Source organism: Pezoporus wallicus, unplaced genomic scaffold, assembly GCF_028554395.1.
Source record: "Pezoporus wallicus isolate ANWC-B61680 ecotype Strahan unplaced genomic scaffold, APGP_CSIRO_Pwel_v1 contig_8581, whole genome shotgun sequence".
In the NCBI taxonomy this organism is placed as follows: Eukaryota; Metazoa; Chordata; class Aves; order Psittaciformes; family Psittacidae; genus Pezoporus; species Pezoporus wallicus.
This window is the reverse complement of record NW_026642605.1, coordinates 20,000-34,390: the sequence shown is the minus strand read 5'-3', so window position 1 is coordinate 34,390 and position 14,391 is coordinate 20,000. Positions and strand designations below refer to the sequence as shown.

Sequence of the window (14,391 nt, the reverse complement as noted above, 5' to 3'; positions counted from 1 at the left end):
AGCAAAAGGCTTTATTCCCTCTGTTTTCCAGAGATTTCCCCTTATTTCCTATTTTCCCCTTTCCCACTTTATTAACCCTTCGCCTCTTCACCAAAATCTCTCTTTGCCTGTTGCTTTTCACCAAAAAGCCCCTTTTTTCACCCAAAACAACTTATTCTCTGGTTTTTCTCCAGACGAATTTCATTATTCCCTATTTTCACCCCAAATCCCCTCATTCCCTGACTTTACCTCCAGCCAAACCTCATTATTCCCTATTTTCACCCAAAACACCCTCCTTCCCTCTCTATTTCAATGAAAAATTGCACAAAACAGCTATTTTTACCCAAAGCCCCTCTTTTTTCACCCCAAATCCTCACCACTGCTGTTTTAACTTAGAATCCAAGAGGTTTTCTCACCTTTTTGGCGTGTTTTTCACAACAAAAGCCTAAATTCCCTCATCCCCCCCCCCATGTTTCCTGTTTCGTTTTGAGCATCAAATTCTCATTCCCTGTTTTGCTGGGTTTGGATGTGTCCCGACATTCCAACCCTGCTTCCACCAGGAAAACCCACCATCAATTCCCTAATCCCACAAATCCCCATTTCCACCAATTCCCATTTCCCCCAATCCCCATTTCCTCCAGTTCCCATTTGCACCAATTCCCATTTCCACCTATTCCCATTTCCCCAATCCCAATTTCCCCCATTCCCATTCCCCCAATTCCCATTTCCCCCAATTCCCATTTCAATTTCCCCTTCCTCCAATCCCCATTCTCCCTCGTTTCCATTTCTCCCCCCAAACCCCATTCCCTTAGAACTTCCCATCCCTTTCCTCAACCAACCCCCCTATTTTCCACCCTTCCCACCGCACCCTTTTCCCTCCCCAATCCCCTCATTCCCATTGATCCAGCCCAACTCCCACAACCACCCAAACAGACACACACCCCCCCCCCAATTCCCACTTTCCCCACCTTCTCCTCCAGCTCTTCCCACTTTGGCTTTTCCCGGCACGGAATTCCTCACGGCCTTCATGCAGAATGATGAGGAAGGCGCCTACCTCAACGCCCAGCTCCTGCTCACCGCCTCCTCCACGGCCACCATGGTGACGGTGACCACGCGCGGCGGTGCCTTCACCAGCACCATCTCCCTCGGCACCGGCGATGCGGTTCCTCTCCGCCTCCCCGGCAACGTGGAGCTGGTGGGCACCCAGCTCTCGGATAAAGCCGTCTTGATCCAGGCCACCAAAGACATCTCTGTGGTGGCCACCAGCTCCAAGAGGCTCACGACCGGTGCCACCGTGGTCCTACCGGTGGAGATGTTGGGCCGGAGGTATTACGCGGTGACACCGGAAGGCACTGGGAGAGATGGGCTCAAGGAGCTGGTGGTGGTGGCCGGAAGGACCTCGACCACCGTCACCATCAAAGCCAAGGGGAGGTTCTACTACCGAGGGAGGAATTACTCCCCTGGGAGCATCCTTCGCGTCTCCTTGGGTCCCTACCACAGCTTCCAGCTCCAAAGTCGCTCCGATCTCTCCGGCACCGAGGTCACATCGGACCACCCCGTGGCGGTCCTCAGTGGCCACAGCTGTGTCAAGGTCCACACGGGATGCGACCACGCGGTGGAGCAGCTTCTGCCCGTCGATGGATGGGGCAAGGTCTTCGTCATCCCTCCCAGCCCGGTGCAGAAGGACATGGACTTGGCCTACGTGGTGGCAGCGGAGAGGACCTCCCTTAGCTACAGTAGGGGTAACGCGGTTGCCACCGAGGTCCTGGTGGCCGGGCAGGTCCGTAAGGTCAAGGTGGGCCCAAGGTCTCCCCTTCATCTCAATGCTTCAGCTGGGGTTCAGGTGGTTTTCTTCTTCACCGGCTCCAAGAAGGGCTCCATGAAGCAAGACCCCTTCATGGTCAACATCCAACCCGTGCCCACCTACTGCAAGTCCTACCAGGTCATCAGCATGGCCGGCTATGAGAACCACATTGTCCTCATGGCCCCCAACATGGACACCAGCACCGTAACACTCAACCAGAGGATGGAGAGGATCATACCCTGGCAAAGCATCCCTGGCACGGACTTCTCCTGGGCCACCATCACCATGACCAGGGCAGGGGAGATCCAGAGTGTGCAGCACCCGAGGACACCTTTTGGGCTCCTGGTCTTTGGCTTCCAGAACTATGCTGGTTATGGCTTCAGTGGTCTTTGTGCCACCAGTGAGTATGGTCAGCATCATGGTTGTGGTGTTGTCAATGCGCAGGTCTTCTCCATGGTGGCCATCCATGGGTTTCTTCCCTCTTCCTCTTCTTCTCCACGGGTTTCTTCCTCTTCCTCTTCTCCATGGGTTTATCCCCTCTTTCTCTGCAGGTTCTCCTCCTCTTTCATGCCAAGACCTGGCCTGCAAGGAGAAGTGTGAGATGGTGGATGGGCAACCTAAATGCGTCCAAGAGACCTTCTCAACCTGCTGGGCCACTGGCGATCCTCACTATAGGACCTTTGATGGGAAACCCTTTGACTTCATGGGCACCTGCACCTACACCTTGACCAAGACCTGTGACCCAGACCCAACCATGCCCATCTTCAGCATTGAGGCCAAAAACGAGCACCGGGGCAACCTGAAGGTCTCCTATGTTGGTTCCATCACCATCCGTGTCTATGGTGTGACCATTGTGGTGGTCAGGTCGGAGAACGGCATGGTGAGGGTAAGTCAACCCAAAGCAACGATGCACCTGAAGGGTCTTCTCCAACCTCAATGAGCTTCTGCACAGTGACCTCTTGCAGAAGACACCTCCAAACAGCTCAAACCCTTCAGTTTCACCCCCTTTTTGGATCCACTTTTTTGGGTCCTTCACGGGGTTTCTTTCCTCTTCCAGGTCAATAACCACCGGTCCCACCTCCCCATCACCCTCGCCGATGGTAAGCTCCACCTACGACAAAGGGGCCGGTCCATGCTGCTTCAAACAGCCTTCAAGCTGAAGGTCCTCTATGACTGGGACGCCCGCGTAGTGCTGAAGCTCCCCAGTGTCCTCTCTGGCAAAGTGTGTGGCTTGTGTGGCAATGCCAATGGTGACCCCCAAGACGATGCCCTCAAACCTGACGGCGACGTGGCCCAGGACGCGGTGGAGCTGGGGGCAAGCTGGAAGGTGGCCAATGAAAGCCATCGTTGCTGGGACAACTGCAGTGGGGCCTGTGAGCGGTGTCAACAGGACGAGGTGGCCAGGTACCAGGAGGAGACATGGTGTGGGATGATGACCCAACGGATGGGGCCCTTCTGGAGGTGCCACGCCACCATCAACCCCAAGGTCTACGTGGACAACTGCATCTATGACCTGTGTGTCAACGATGGGCTCCACACCATGCTGTGCCAAGCCCTCGAAGCCTATGCAGATAGCTGCCAAGAGGAAGGGGTCACCATTGAGGACTGGAGGACACCGGCACGGTGCCGTGAGTAGCTCCCGGTGGGCCCCAAAGGCTGTCCCTTTGGTGGGCAAGGAATGGATGGAATCAAGGGGTGGTGGGATGGGAATGAGGAGAAAAAGGAGGAAGGGAAACGGGAGCAATGGGGATGTTGGTGTCACCAGAGAGACTTTCAAGTGAGGTGGGACAGGTTGTTTGGAAGAGGGGCATGGAGGGGAGGTGGGGCTGGAATGACCATGGAGACTCCAGGAAGACCATGGAGATTCTAGAAAGTCTATGTAGAAAGTCCAATCCAACCATGACCATTGTGTCCCATCCCACCACAACCATTGTGCCCCATCCCACCACAACCATTGTGCCCCATCCCACCACAACCTTTGTGCCCCATCCCACCACAACCATTGTGCCCCATCCCACCACAACCATTGTGCCCCATCCCACCACAACCATTGTGTCCCATCCCCTCCACAGCCCTGCCCTGCCCCAAGAACAGCAACTACACTGCGTGCGGCACCTCCTGCCCCACCACCTGCAACCCGGCTGCGATGCCACCCACCTGTGACCCCACGGCCTGCGTGGAGACCTGCGAGTGCCAGGAGGGCTTCGTGCTGGACCTCAACGAGTGCATCCCCCAAGACAAGTGTGGTTGCGTCTTTGAGGGCCTCCTCCATGGCCCCCATGAGGTGTTTTGGGGTGACACCAACTGCACCAAGCGGTGCCGCTGTGACCCGGAGCTCCGAAGGCCCCTGTGTCAATGGTCCAGCTGCCGCCATGGAGAAGAGTGCCGGGTGGAAGAGGGCATCCAAGACTGTTACCCCAAGAGCTATGGGACCTGCTCTGCTGTTGGGGCCACCCATCTCGAGACCTTCGATGGTGAGAGCTTCACCTTCCAAGGGTCCTGCCTCTACCAGCTCGCTGGGTTGTGTGAGGCGAGCCAGGAGCTGGTGGACTTCCAAGTGTTGGTACAGAATGGCCACGAAGAGGACGCGTTGTCCTCCATCGCTCTTGTGATGGTCGAAGTCTACGGCAAGACCATTGCGGTCAAGCGGGAGCATCCTGGCAAAGTCATGGTGGGTTTCGTAGCTGTTTCTTCGTGTTCTCCTGCTCCTCAGCCCATCTCTTCCATCCATTGGGTAACACTGAAGGGTCTCCTTCAACCACACTGAGACCCAGAGCTTGGGGTTGGAAGGGTGGAATTCAATGGGACAATGTGGCCAACCACATGCACCAAGATGAGGGTTAATGGCCTCATGGATCTCCACCTGAAGCAGATCCATGCCCGATGGTGGGCACGTGGTTATGGGGTCATCCTACTCTCCACCTCCATGGGTTGGTTGGAGTCAAGGTGGTGGAGAATCGAGGCTTAGACACCAGATGATGGCTTCTTCTTGCCTCTTGCCCCCAGATCAACGACCGCTTGGTCAACCTCCCCTACCACCACCGAGAGCAGAAGATCTCCATCTCCAGAGGTGGCCAAGCAGCCGTGGTGGAGACCGACTTCGGCCTCACGGTCACCTACGATTGGCAAAGCCAAGTCCTGGTCTCAGTGCCCAGCACTTACTCCAACGCCTTGTGTGGCCTCTGTGGCAATTACAATGGCAACAGGGAGGATGAGATGATGATGATGGCGAAGAACGACAGCGCGACCTCCAGCCCAGACACCTCTGGAGACCACTGGAAGGTGATGGACATCCCGGGTTGCATGGAGCTATCCAACATGGAATGTCCCCAAAGGGGACAACAGCAAGGGGAGGAAGACTCCGAGATGGGTTGTGGGCTCCTCCACCAAGTCGAGGGACCTTTCGGAGCTTGCCATGCTCATGTAGATGCCACCAAGTACTTCCAAAGCTGTGTCCATGATTCCTGCCTCTTCCCGCATCGGGAGGAGGTGGCATGTCCCATCCTTGCCCGCTATGCTGCTGCCTGCCAAGCTGCTGGCGTCCCCATTGGGATGTGGAGGACAGAGGACTTCTGCAGTAAGTTGGGATCAGCGGCTGGGTTTGGGCTTCGTGAATGGTCAGGAATGTCCAAGGGAAGCCCCAAACCCTGTGGAGATGAAGCAGGGAGGTGGAGATCCCACTCAGTATCTAGGTTGGTCCAGCATGGCCAAGAACCCCCCTTAGATAGGTGCCATCAGCTCTGGCCATAGACAATGATCAGGAACCCTTCTTAGCTTGGTTCCATCACCTCTATGGACACCTCAACCCTCATGATGTCCATAAGGAGGTACAGATGAGGCACAACCATGGCTTAAACCCATCTCCTTGTGGTGGCCCCTAAGTGTAGACCTGGAGGATGTGGGGTGGGATTGCCTTGCTCCTCATGGATCTCCATGTCCCCATGGCAGATATCTCCTGTCCTCCACGAAGCCACTATGAGCTCTGCTCCGAGGCCTGCTCCCAGACCTGCAGCTCCATCCACACCTCCAGAAGATGCTCCATGAAGGCCCAATGCCATGAGGGTTGCGTCTGCGACCAAGGCTTCGTGCTCAGCGGCGATGAGTGCGTCCCCATGTCCCAGTGTGGTTGCCACCATCAGGACTTCTACTACAAGGCCAACGAGACCTTCTACCCCTCCACGCAGGAGAAGTGTCACTGCCAAGCCGGTGGCACCGTGGACTGCCAGAAGACCTCTTGTCCTGGCGACGGGGAAGGAGAACTCATCGATGGGGTCTTCCAATGCCCATCTACTGCACCAGGGACCTGCGTGGCCACCGGTGACCGCAGCTATGTGTCCTTTGATGGGGTGGCTTTCAACATCTCCAGTACCTGCTCCTATGTCCTCACTGAGACCTGCTCCGGTGACCTGGACTCCTTCGTGGTGAAGGTCCAGAAGGATGCTCGGCAGAAGAAGAAGGCCTCCAGCATCCAAACGTTGACCATTGAAGTCCATGGGCTCACACTGACCCTGATGCAAGGCAGGAGGAGTGTCCTGGTAAGGTGATGCTTGGAGGTCCACCACTCTATGGTTGTGATGGTGAGGTCAAGGGGGACATGTTGGCTTTGGGTTGGGGTTGGATGGGCACAGCTACATGATGGTGGTCCACCATCATCATCTATGGGTTCATATTGACCTTACCATGAGGCTGGATAGACACAGTTCCATGATGGTCATCCACCATCACCATCTGTGGGTTCATACTGACCTTGCCATGAGGTGAGAGGGAGACAGCTCCATCCATGTTGACCTTTCGGGGTCCACTTTATGGACATGAGATACCAAGCCTGGGTTTCCACAATGGGAGAAGACCTCACCCTTATGTCCAATACAAACCCATCTTTTTGCCTTCCAGCTTCCATAAATCCATTTGAAGGTTGGCTGGAAGGGCTCTTCCTACTCCTACCTCCATAATCTTCCCCCTGGAGCCTCCTTGGAGCTCATTGGTGGGCTTTATCTCCTCCTGTCCTAGGTGGACTCCATATCCCACCACCTCCCGGCCATCCTAAGCCATGGGCAGGTTGAGGTCCACCAGCACGGGATGGGCATCCTGCTCCAGACTGACTTTGGCCTCCTCGTCCGCTACGACCTCCTCCACCACGTCATGGTCACAGTGCCCCCAGGCTACCAAGGCCACCTCTGTGGGCTCTGTGGCAACTACAATGGCCAGGAAGACGATGACCTTCTCCTCCCTGATGGCCACCAGGCTCCCAACACCACGGTCTTCGGCTCTGCATGGAAGACCCTTGATGCACCTTGCGTTGACCATTGCCCTGAGGACCATTGCCCCACCTGCACGGAGGAGAAGATGGTGGTCCTCCAGAAACCCAACTATTGTGGCCTCCTGATGCTCCCAAAGGGACCTTTTGCCTCCTGCCACCACCTCATTGACCCAGACCCGTACCTCCAAGCTTGTCTCCATGACGTTTGCCTTGCTGAGGGGGACACCAGTGTCCTCTGTAGGAGCATCCAGAGCTACTCCATCGCTTGCCAAGATGCTGGGGTCACCATTGAGGCTTGGAGAAGACCAGCCTTGTGCCGTAAGTGATGGCCACGGTTCTCCATGGCCAAGAAGTCACCTCTCCTTGGGGTCCATTGAAACCATCACAACTGGTACCTAAGGAGGGTTGGAGATGGAGGTCCGTGGTGACCACCAATGCTGGTGCTTGTTGGTGCTCAGGTTGTCTTCTCCTTGCCCCCAACACCCCATGGCTCCTGTTCCCATCAACGTTTTGACCCTTCCACCACCTTAAGGCCCACCCTTGAGGTTGCCCCCACTCTTCTAACCCAACATTGAGGGCAAACTCATGGCTTCCATTGCAGCCCTCAAGTGCCCAGCCAACAGCAGCTACTCCCTTTGCACCAAGCTCTGCACCCAGAGCTGCTCAAGGCTTGAAGATGCCTCCAGATGTCCCCAAGGCTGCATGGAAGGGTGTCAATGTGACCATGGGTACGTCTCCGATGGCCATGACTGCGTCCCTGAGGAGCACTGCGGATGCTTTGTGGATGGGGAGTACTACAGGGTAGGAACCTTCTCCCTCTGGTGGCCTTTGGGGGGGTTCTTCATCAGTTTGGACCCATCTAGATGGATGGATCCACAGCTCCTTGGAGATGAAATATCTCAGTGGCTTCCATCTCCCATGGCTTCGCATGGAGAAATGGAATGGGTTGGGTTAGGATGGACTTTGAAGACCTCAAGACACGATGCTTTCCCCCATCCCTACATGGTTCCACTTATTGAAGTCAACACAATCTGGTTCTTCTCATCCCTTTGGCTCCTCTCCCCCTCCAGCCCCACGAGGTGGTCCTGAAGGAGACCTGCCAACAGCGTTGTACCTGTGTCCCTGGCCAAGGCTTGACCTGTAGCAATCACAGCTGCACCGAGGATGAGGCCTGTGAGGTCAAGGATGGGATCATGGGGTGCATCAACCAAAGTAAGGAGCAATGGGGCTTCTGAACGGGGGGCTGGAGATGGAGAAGGTCCATTGGATGGTCTGGAGGGTCTATTGGGAGGGGCAAGGTTGAGGAGCAAAGCCTAAAGCAGGAGAAATGCTGGCCATTGATCTCCAAGAGCAATGGGGCATGGAGGCCCCTGATGTCCATCTCCAAGGGCAATGGGACATGGAAGTCCCTGATGCCCATCTCCCATGGTTTCTCCTATGGTTCCTTCTCTTTCCAGACCCTTGCAAAGCCCTTCGGTGCCGACCCAAGGAAAGATGCAAGTTGAAGGATGGCCAAGCCAAGTGTGTCCCATCCATGGTTGCAACCTGCTGGGCTTGGGGAGATCCCCATTACCACACCTTTGATGGGCTGGACTTTGACTTCCAAGGGACCTGCACCTACACCATGGTGGAATCCTGTGGGAATGACACCTCCTTGGTGCCCTTCAAGGTGGAGAGCAAGAACGATGTCCGTGGGGGGGTGAAATCCATCTCCTACGTCAGCTTGGTCAACGTCAAGGTCTATGGTCAACGCATCTCCATCCACCAGAAGGAAGTGGGCAAAGTCAGGGTGAGTGGACCCCAAGCGGAAGGGAAATGGGTCTTTTCCACCTCCTTCTCCATCCATATCCTTCACCATCCATCTTCTCCATGAGCTTGGCCACCATCAAGGTCTATGGTGAAAGTTATCTCCATCCACTCCAGGGAAATGGGCAAAATCAGGGTGATTTGGGTTCAAAGGGAACCCAATGAGTGGTTCAATGAGTGGTTGAACATCATCAGTGAGTGGTTGACCATCATCAATGGGGTTGAACATCATCAATGAGTGGTTGAACGTCATCAATGGGGTTGAACATTATCAATGAGTGGTTGAACGTTCTTATGGGTGCTTGAACATCATCACTATGTGGTTGAATGTCATCAATGAGTGGTTGAACATCATCAATGAGTGGTTGAACGCTCTCATGGGTGCTTGAACATCATCACTATGTGGTTGAACGTCATCAATGAGTGGTTGAGCATCATCAATGGGTGGTTGAACATCATCAGTGAGTGCTTGCACCTTCTCACGGGTGGCTTCCCATTGCCATGGGCCGGTTGCCCACCCCGCGTCCCCGTCCCTCCCTGCAGCTGGACGGCGTCGCCACCCTCCTCCCGGTCACCCTGGAGACCAACAAGCTCCGGCTCTTCCAGAGCGGCCTCAGCGCCGTGGTGGAGACCGACTTTGGCCTGAGGGTCACGTACGACTGGAACTGGCGCCTCCTCATTGACCTCCCCAGCAGCTTCTACAGCCACACTTGCGGCCTCTGCGGCAACTTCAACCTCAAGCCAGAAGACGACGTCCCCCAGGGCGGCACCAACCTCACCTCCGTGGTGGCCTGGGCCCAAGCTTGGAAGGTCCTCGATGAGCACGAGGACGACCCGTTCTGTTGGCATTACTGCGAAGGAGCGTGCCCGCTGTGCGAGGAGGAGAAGAGGGAGCTTTACGGTGGCAACCAATACTGTGGCCTCATCAAGAAGAGCTTCCAAGGGCCCTTCAAAGCTTGCCACGACGTGGTCCCGCCGCAGGACTTCTACCGCAACTGCCTCTATGACGTGTGCATGGGCGATGGGGCCAAGCAGATCTTCTGCCCCGTGGTGGAGGCCTATGCGTCCATCTGCAAGAAGCATGGGGCCACCGTGCACGACTGGAGGACACCATCGGGTTGCCGTGAGTGCTGGTCATGGCTCTCCGTGGCCAAGAAGCCACAGCTCATTGGGGTCCATTGAAGCCTTTGCGACTGGTATCTAAGGGGGGTTGGAGGTAAAGGTCCATGGTGACCATGGTGTAGGTGGTGAGGTGGGCTTGGAACCCAAGACTATAGGGATGCTCCAAGCCTTGTCCACCCTGGTCATCCCAACCTTCTCCATTCAACCCATTCCGATGTCCCACCACCTTCATGGTAAAGAGCCCTTCGATCCCATCCAACTCTTCCCAATGGAAGTTGTTTCTCCTCATCCCATCCCTTGTCCAAAGCCCATCTCCGGGGTCCTGGTGGCTCCTTTAGGTCATAGAAGGTGCTCCAAGGTCCCCATGGACCCTTCTCCAGGCTGGACAACCCCAACTCCCTTTATCTCCATAGCAAGGGTTCTCCAGCCCTTGGAGCATCTCCATGGCCTCCTCTGGCCTTGGAGTGTGGTTGGCTCCGTGATCCCATGTTTCTGGTGATGGATCCCAAGACATGGTTGGTTCCTTGCTCACCACTGAGGTTCTCCTCAACCACCACCACTGCCAAGCCCTTCCCTCCACCCCTTCTTGGGGTTGCCCAACCCAACCAAAGGCCCTTCGCCGTGATGGATCCTCATTGTCCTCCTCCATCTCCTCCTTATTCCCAGCCTTACCCTGCCCTGAGAACAGCCACTACGACCCTTGCGGCACCTCCTGCCCGGCCACGTGTGCCGACCAAGACGCTCCCACCGCGTGCACCCAACCGTGCGTGGAGACCTGCGCTTGCGACCGGGGCTACGTCCTCAGCGGTGGCCAATGCGTGCCCTTGGCCAGCTGTGGTTGCACCCATGACGGACGCTACCACCCCCCCGGTGAGGAGTTCTGGGCCGATGAGCGCTGCAGCGTCCGGTGCCGCTGCGACCCGGCGTTGGCCATGGTGGTGTGCGAGGAGACGGCCTGCAAGCCGAGCGAGACCTGCTCCCTGGTCAAGGGGGTGAGGAGGTGCGTGGCCAAGAGCAGGTCCGTCTGCGTGGCCACCGGTGACCCCCATTACACCACCTTCGATGGGCGCCGCTACGACTTCATGGGGACCTGCGCCTACCGCTTGGTCGCCCTCTGCTCCGAGGACCCGACCCTCGTCCCCTTCGCCGTCACCGTGGAGAACAACAACAGGGGCAGCCCCGTGGTCTCCTACACCAAGGAGGTCACCTTGGAGGTCTACAACATGAGCCTCGGCCTCAGCCAGGAGCACCCCAAGAAGGTCAAGGTAGGGGAGGAGGAGGTGGGGGTGATGGGGGTGGGCATTGGGAGGCAGCTGGGGGGGTCCCAAGGTCCTTGCATGGGGTTTAGGTGGGCTCCAAGGTGATTCTATGTTGTTTAGATGGGCTCTAAGGTCCTTCTATGGGATTTAGATGGGCTCTAAGGTCCTTCTGTGGGGTTTAGATGGGCTCCAAGACCCCTCTATGGTGTTCAGATGGGCTCCAAGACCCTTCTATGATGTTTAGATGGGCTCTAAGTTCCTTGCATGGGGTTTAGATGGGTTGCAAGGTCCTTCTATGATGTTTGGATGGGTTTCAACCTCATTGCCCACTGTTGTGTTAACCTCGACACCGTCCCCACCTGCTTGCATGGCCTCTTGGTGCCCCCCCCACGTCATCCCATTGCCCCAACCACCCAGGTCAACGGCGTCGTGGTGGAGCTCCCCTTCCAGCACACCGAGAAGCTCCAGGCCCACCTCAGCGGCTTCCATGGCTTCATCACCACCGACTTCGGCCTCACCATCACTTTCGATTGGCGCAGCTACGCCAGGGTCTTCCTCCCCACCTCCTACTCCAGCGCCGTCTGCGGCCTCTGCGGCAACGCCAACGGTGACCCCGAGGACGACTTGGCTCTGCCCAACGGGCACATGGCCGCCAACGAGACCCACTTTGGGGATGCTTGGAGGGTGGCCCCCGGCCCCGGGTGCCAACCGGGGAGCACCGAAGGGTTCCTGGGTTGCACCAAGGGGGAGAAACGCGTCTACAGTGGGGACAAGCACTGTGGCCTCCTGGTGAAGAAGAGGGGGCCTCTGGCCCCTTGCCACGGCACCATTGACCCGGCGCCCTACTGGGATGACTGCCTCTATGACGCCTGCGTCTATGAAGGCCACCAAGAAGCTGTTTGCAGCTCCATCGGCGCCTACGTGACCGCCTGTCAGAGCCAAGGTGTCCACATCGGACCGTGGCGCACGGCGGCCTTCTGCAGTGAGTGGAGGGGTTGTATGCACGTGGTGGGGTTGGGGAGCCATGGGCAAGGTGGTGGTGGGTCCATGGATCCACTTGGTTCCCTCAAGGGTTGGGTTCTCCATGCACCAAGACCTGGTTCCATCAAGGGTTGGGTTCTCCATGCACCAAGACCTGGTTCCATCAATGGTTGGGTTCTCCATGCACCAAGACCTATGTTCTACCAAGGGTTGGGTTCTCCATGCACTAAGACCTGGTTCCATCAATGGCTGGGTTCTCCATGCACCAAGAGGTTCCACCAAGGGTTGCCTTCCCCATAGACCAAACCTTTGCCTCTCCCTGCCTCTTCTGCTGCCCCATGGCCACCTTTGGCCCCTCCACCACCACCACCACCTCTCTTCCCCCCAAGGTCCCGTCTGCCCCCCCAACCAACACTATGAGCTCTGCGGTCCCCCTTGCCCGGCCACGTGCACCGGGGGCCAAGAAGCCTGCGAGGAGCCCTCCCCATGCACCGAAGGCTGCTTCTGCGACCCCGGCTTCCTCCTGAGCGGGCCCCACTGCGTCCCCTTGTCCCAGTGCGGCTGCTGGCACCACGGGCGCTACTACAGGCACGGAGAGGACTTCATGGCGCAGCCCCAGTGCAGCCAACGCTGCCGGTGCCGAGCAGGCGGCGCGGTCGAGTGCTGGCCCGAGGCATGTGGGGCCGACGAAGTCTGCGAGGTCCAGGACGGGCTCTTGGGCTGCTACCCCGGTGCTTGCGGGCGCTGCGAGGTGCTCGGTGGCACCTTCAGCACCTTCGATGGCCACCACCTGGCCCTGGGTGCCGACTGCACCGGCGCCATGGTGGAGGTGGACGCCACGGAGCCAATGGGGGCCTTCAAGGTGGAGGTGGCCAAGGAAGGAGACGGCATCCGGAGCGTGGTGGTCACCGCGCATGGAGTCACCGTGGCCATGGTTGGGGGCAGGCAGTGGGAGGTGGTGGTGAGTGGGGGGGAATGGGGGTCATCGGCTTTGGGGGGGACAAATGGCTGTGGGGGTGGATGTCAGGGGTTGAAGGGCACACTTGGGGGGAAAAAGATGTCTTTGAGGGGGTCAGGAGGGCTTTAAGAGCTGGGTTTGGGGTTCAAAGCCCATTTTGGGGGGTCCAAAGCCCACTTTGGGGTGGTCAGGAGGTCTTGAAGAGCTTGTTTTGGGGTTCAAAGCCCACTTTGGGGTCCAAAACCCCACTTTGAGGGTCCAAAGCCCACTTTGGGGTGCCCCTGAGGTCCTCCAGACCCCATTTTGGGGTCCAAACCCCCACTTTTTGTGTCCACCCCCCCCTTTCTGACCCCTCTCCTTGGTGTCCCCTCCGCAGGTAGACGGCCTCCAGCACCTCCTGCCCCTGGTCCTGGCTGACGGGGCCGTCACCGTGAGCCAGGAGGGCACCCACCGGGTGCTCTTGACCCAAGGGGGCCCCAAGGTCCTCTTTGATGGGATCTCCTACGTCCTCGTCACCCTGCCCAGCTCCTACCACCAGCGACCCCATGGCCTCTGCGGTGACTTCAATGGGGACCCCCATAACGATGAACCCCAAGAGGACTCCAATTCAACTGCCTGTACCCCAGGCTTGCTCCCCACTGCCTGCCCCATGGATGAACTGGGCCCCTGTGGGGTGCTCCAGGAGGCATCAGGCCCTTTCTCAGGGTGCCATGGGGTGGTGGAACCCCATAAGTACGTGATTGGGTGCATGCAGGAGCAATGCAAGGAGCCGGGGGGGGAGGCCTTGTGTAGGAGCTTCCAGGTCTACGCTGCTGCTTGCCAAGCTGCTGGTGGGGACCTCAAGGATTGGAGGGATGCAGCCAAATGCCGTGAGTCTATAGGGGGTCATTGGGGGGATGGATGGACCACAGTTGAGGTCCTCCATGGAGGAATGGGGTTGAATGGACTAGGGTTGGGGTCCTCCATGGAGGAATGGGGTTGGATTGAGCATGGTTGGGGTCCTCCATGGAGAAATGGGGTTGGATTGACCACGGTTGGGGTCCTCCATGGAGAAATGGGGTTGGATTGAGCATGGTTGGGGTCCTCCATGGAGAAATGGGGTTGGATTGAGCATGGTTGGGGTCCTCCATGGAGAAATGGGGTTGGATTGAGCATGGTTGGGGTCCTCCATGGAGAAATGGGGTTGGATTGAGCATGGTTGGGGTCCTCCATGGAGGAATGG

General features: G+C 57.4%; 1 protein-coding gene across 1 annotated transcript; it reads left to right on the top strand.

Moving 5' to 3' along the window:
* Positions 1–1,006: 1,006 nt before the first annotated feature.
* LOC130610808 (IgGFc-binding protein-like) lies at positions 1,007–13,826 on the top strand. Its single transcript, XM_057430910.1, has 16 exons — positions 1,007–2,183; positions 2,335–2,669; positions 2,841–3,411; positions 3,856–4,454; positions 4,790–5,360; positions 5,732–6,318; positions 6,794–7,361; positions 7,645–7,844; positions 8,114–8,255; positions 8,501–8,832; positions 9,393–9,972; positions 10,638–11,236; positions 11,648–12,212; positions 12,601–13,172; positions 13,546–13,706; positions 13,796–13,826. Exons 1-16 carry the CDS (start codon positions 1,007–1,009, stop codon positions 13,824–13,826), a joined length of 7,590 nt encoding a protein of 2,529 aa, XP_057286893.1.
* The last annotated feature ends 565 nt before the right edge of the window (positions 13,827–14,391 follow it).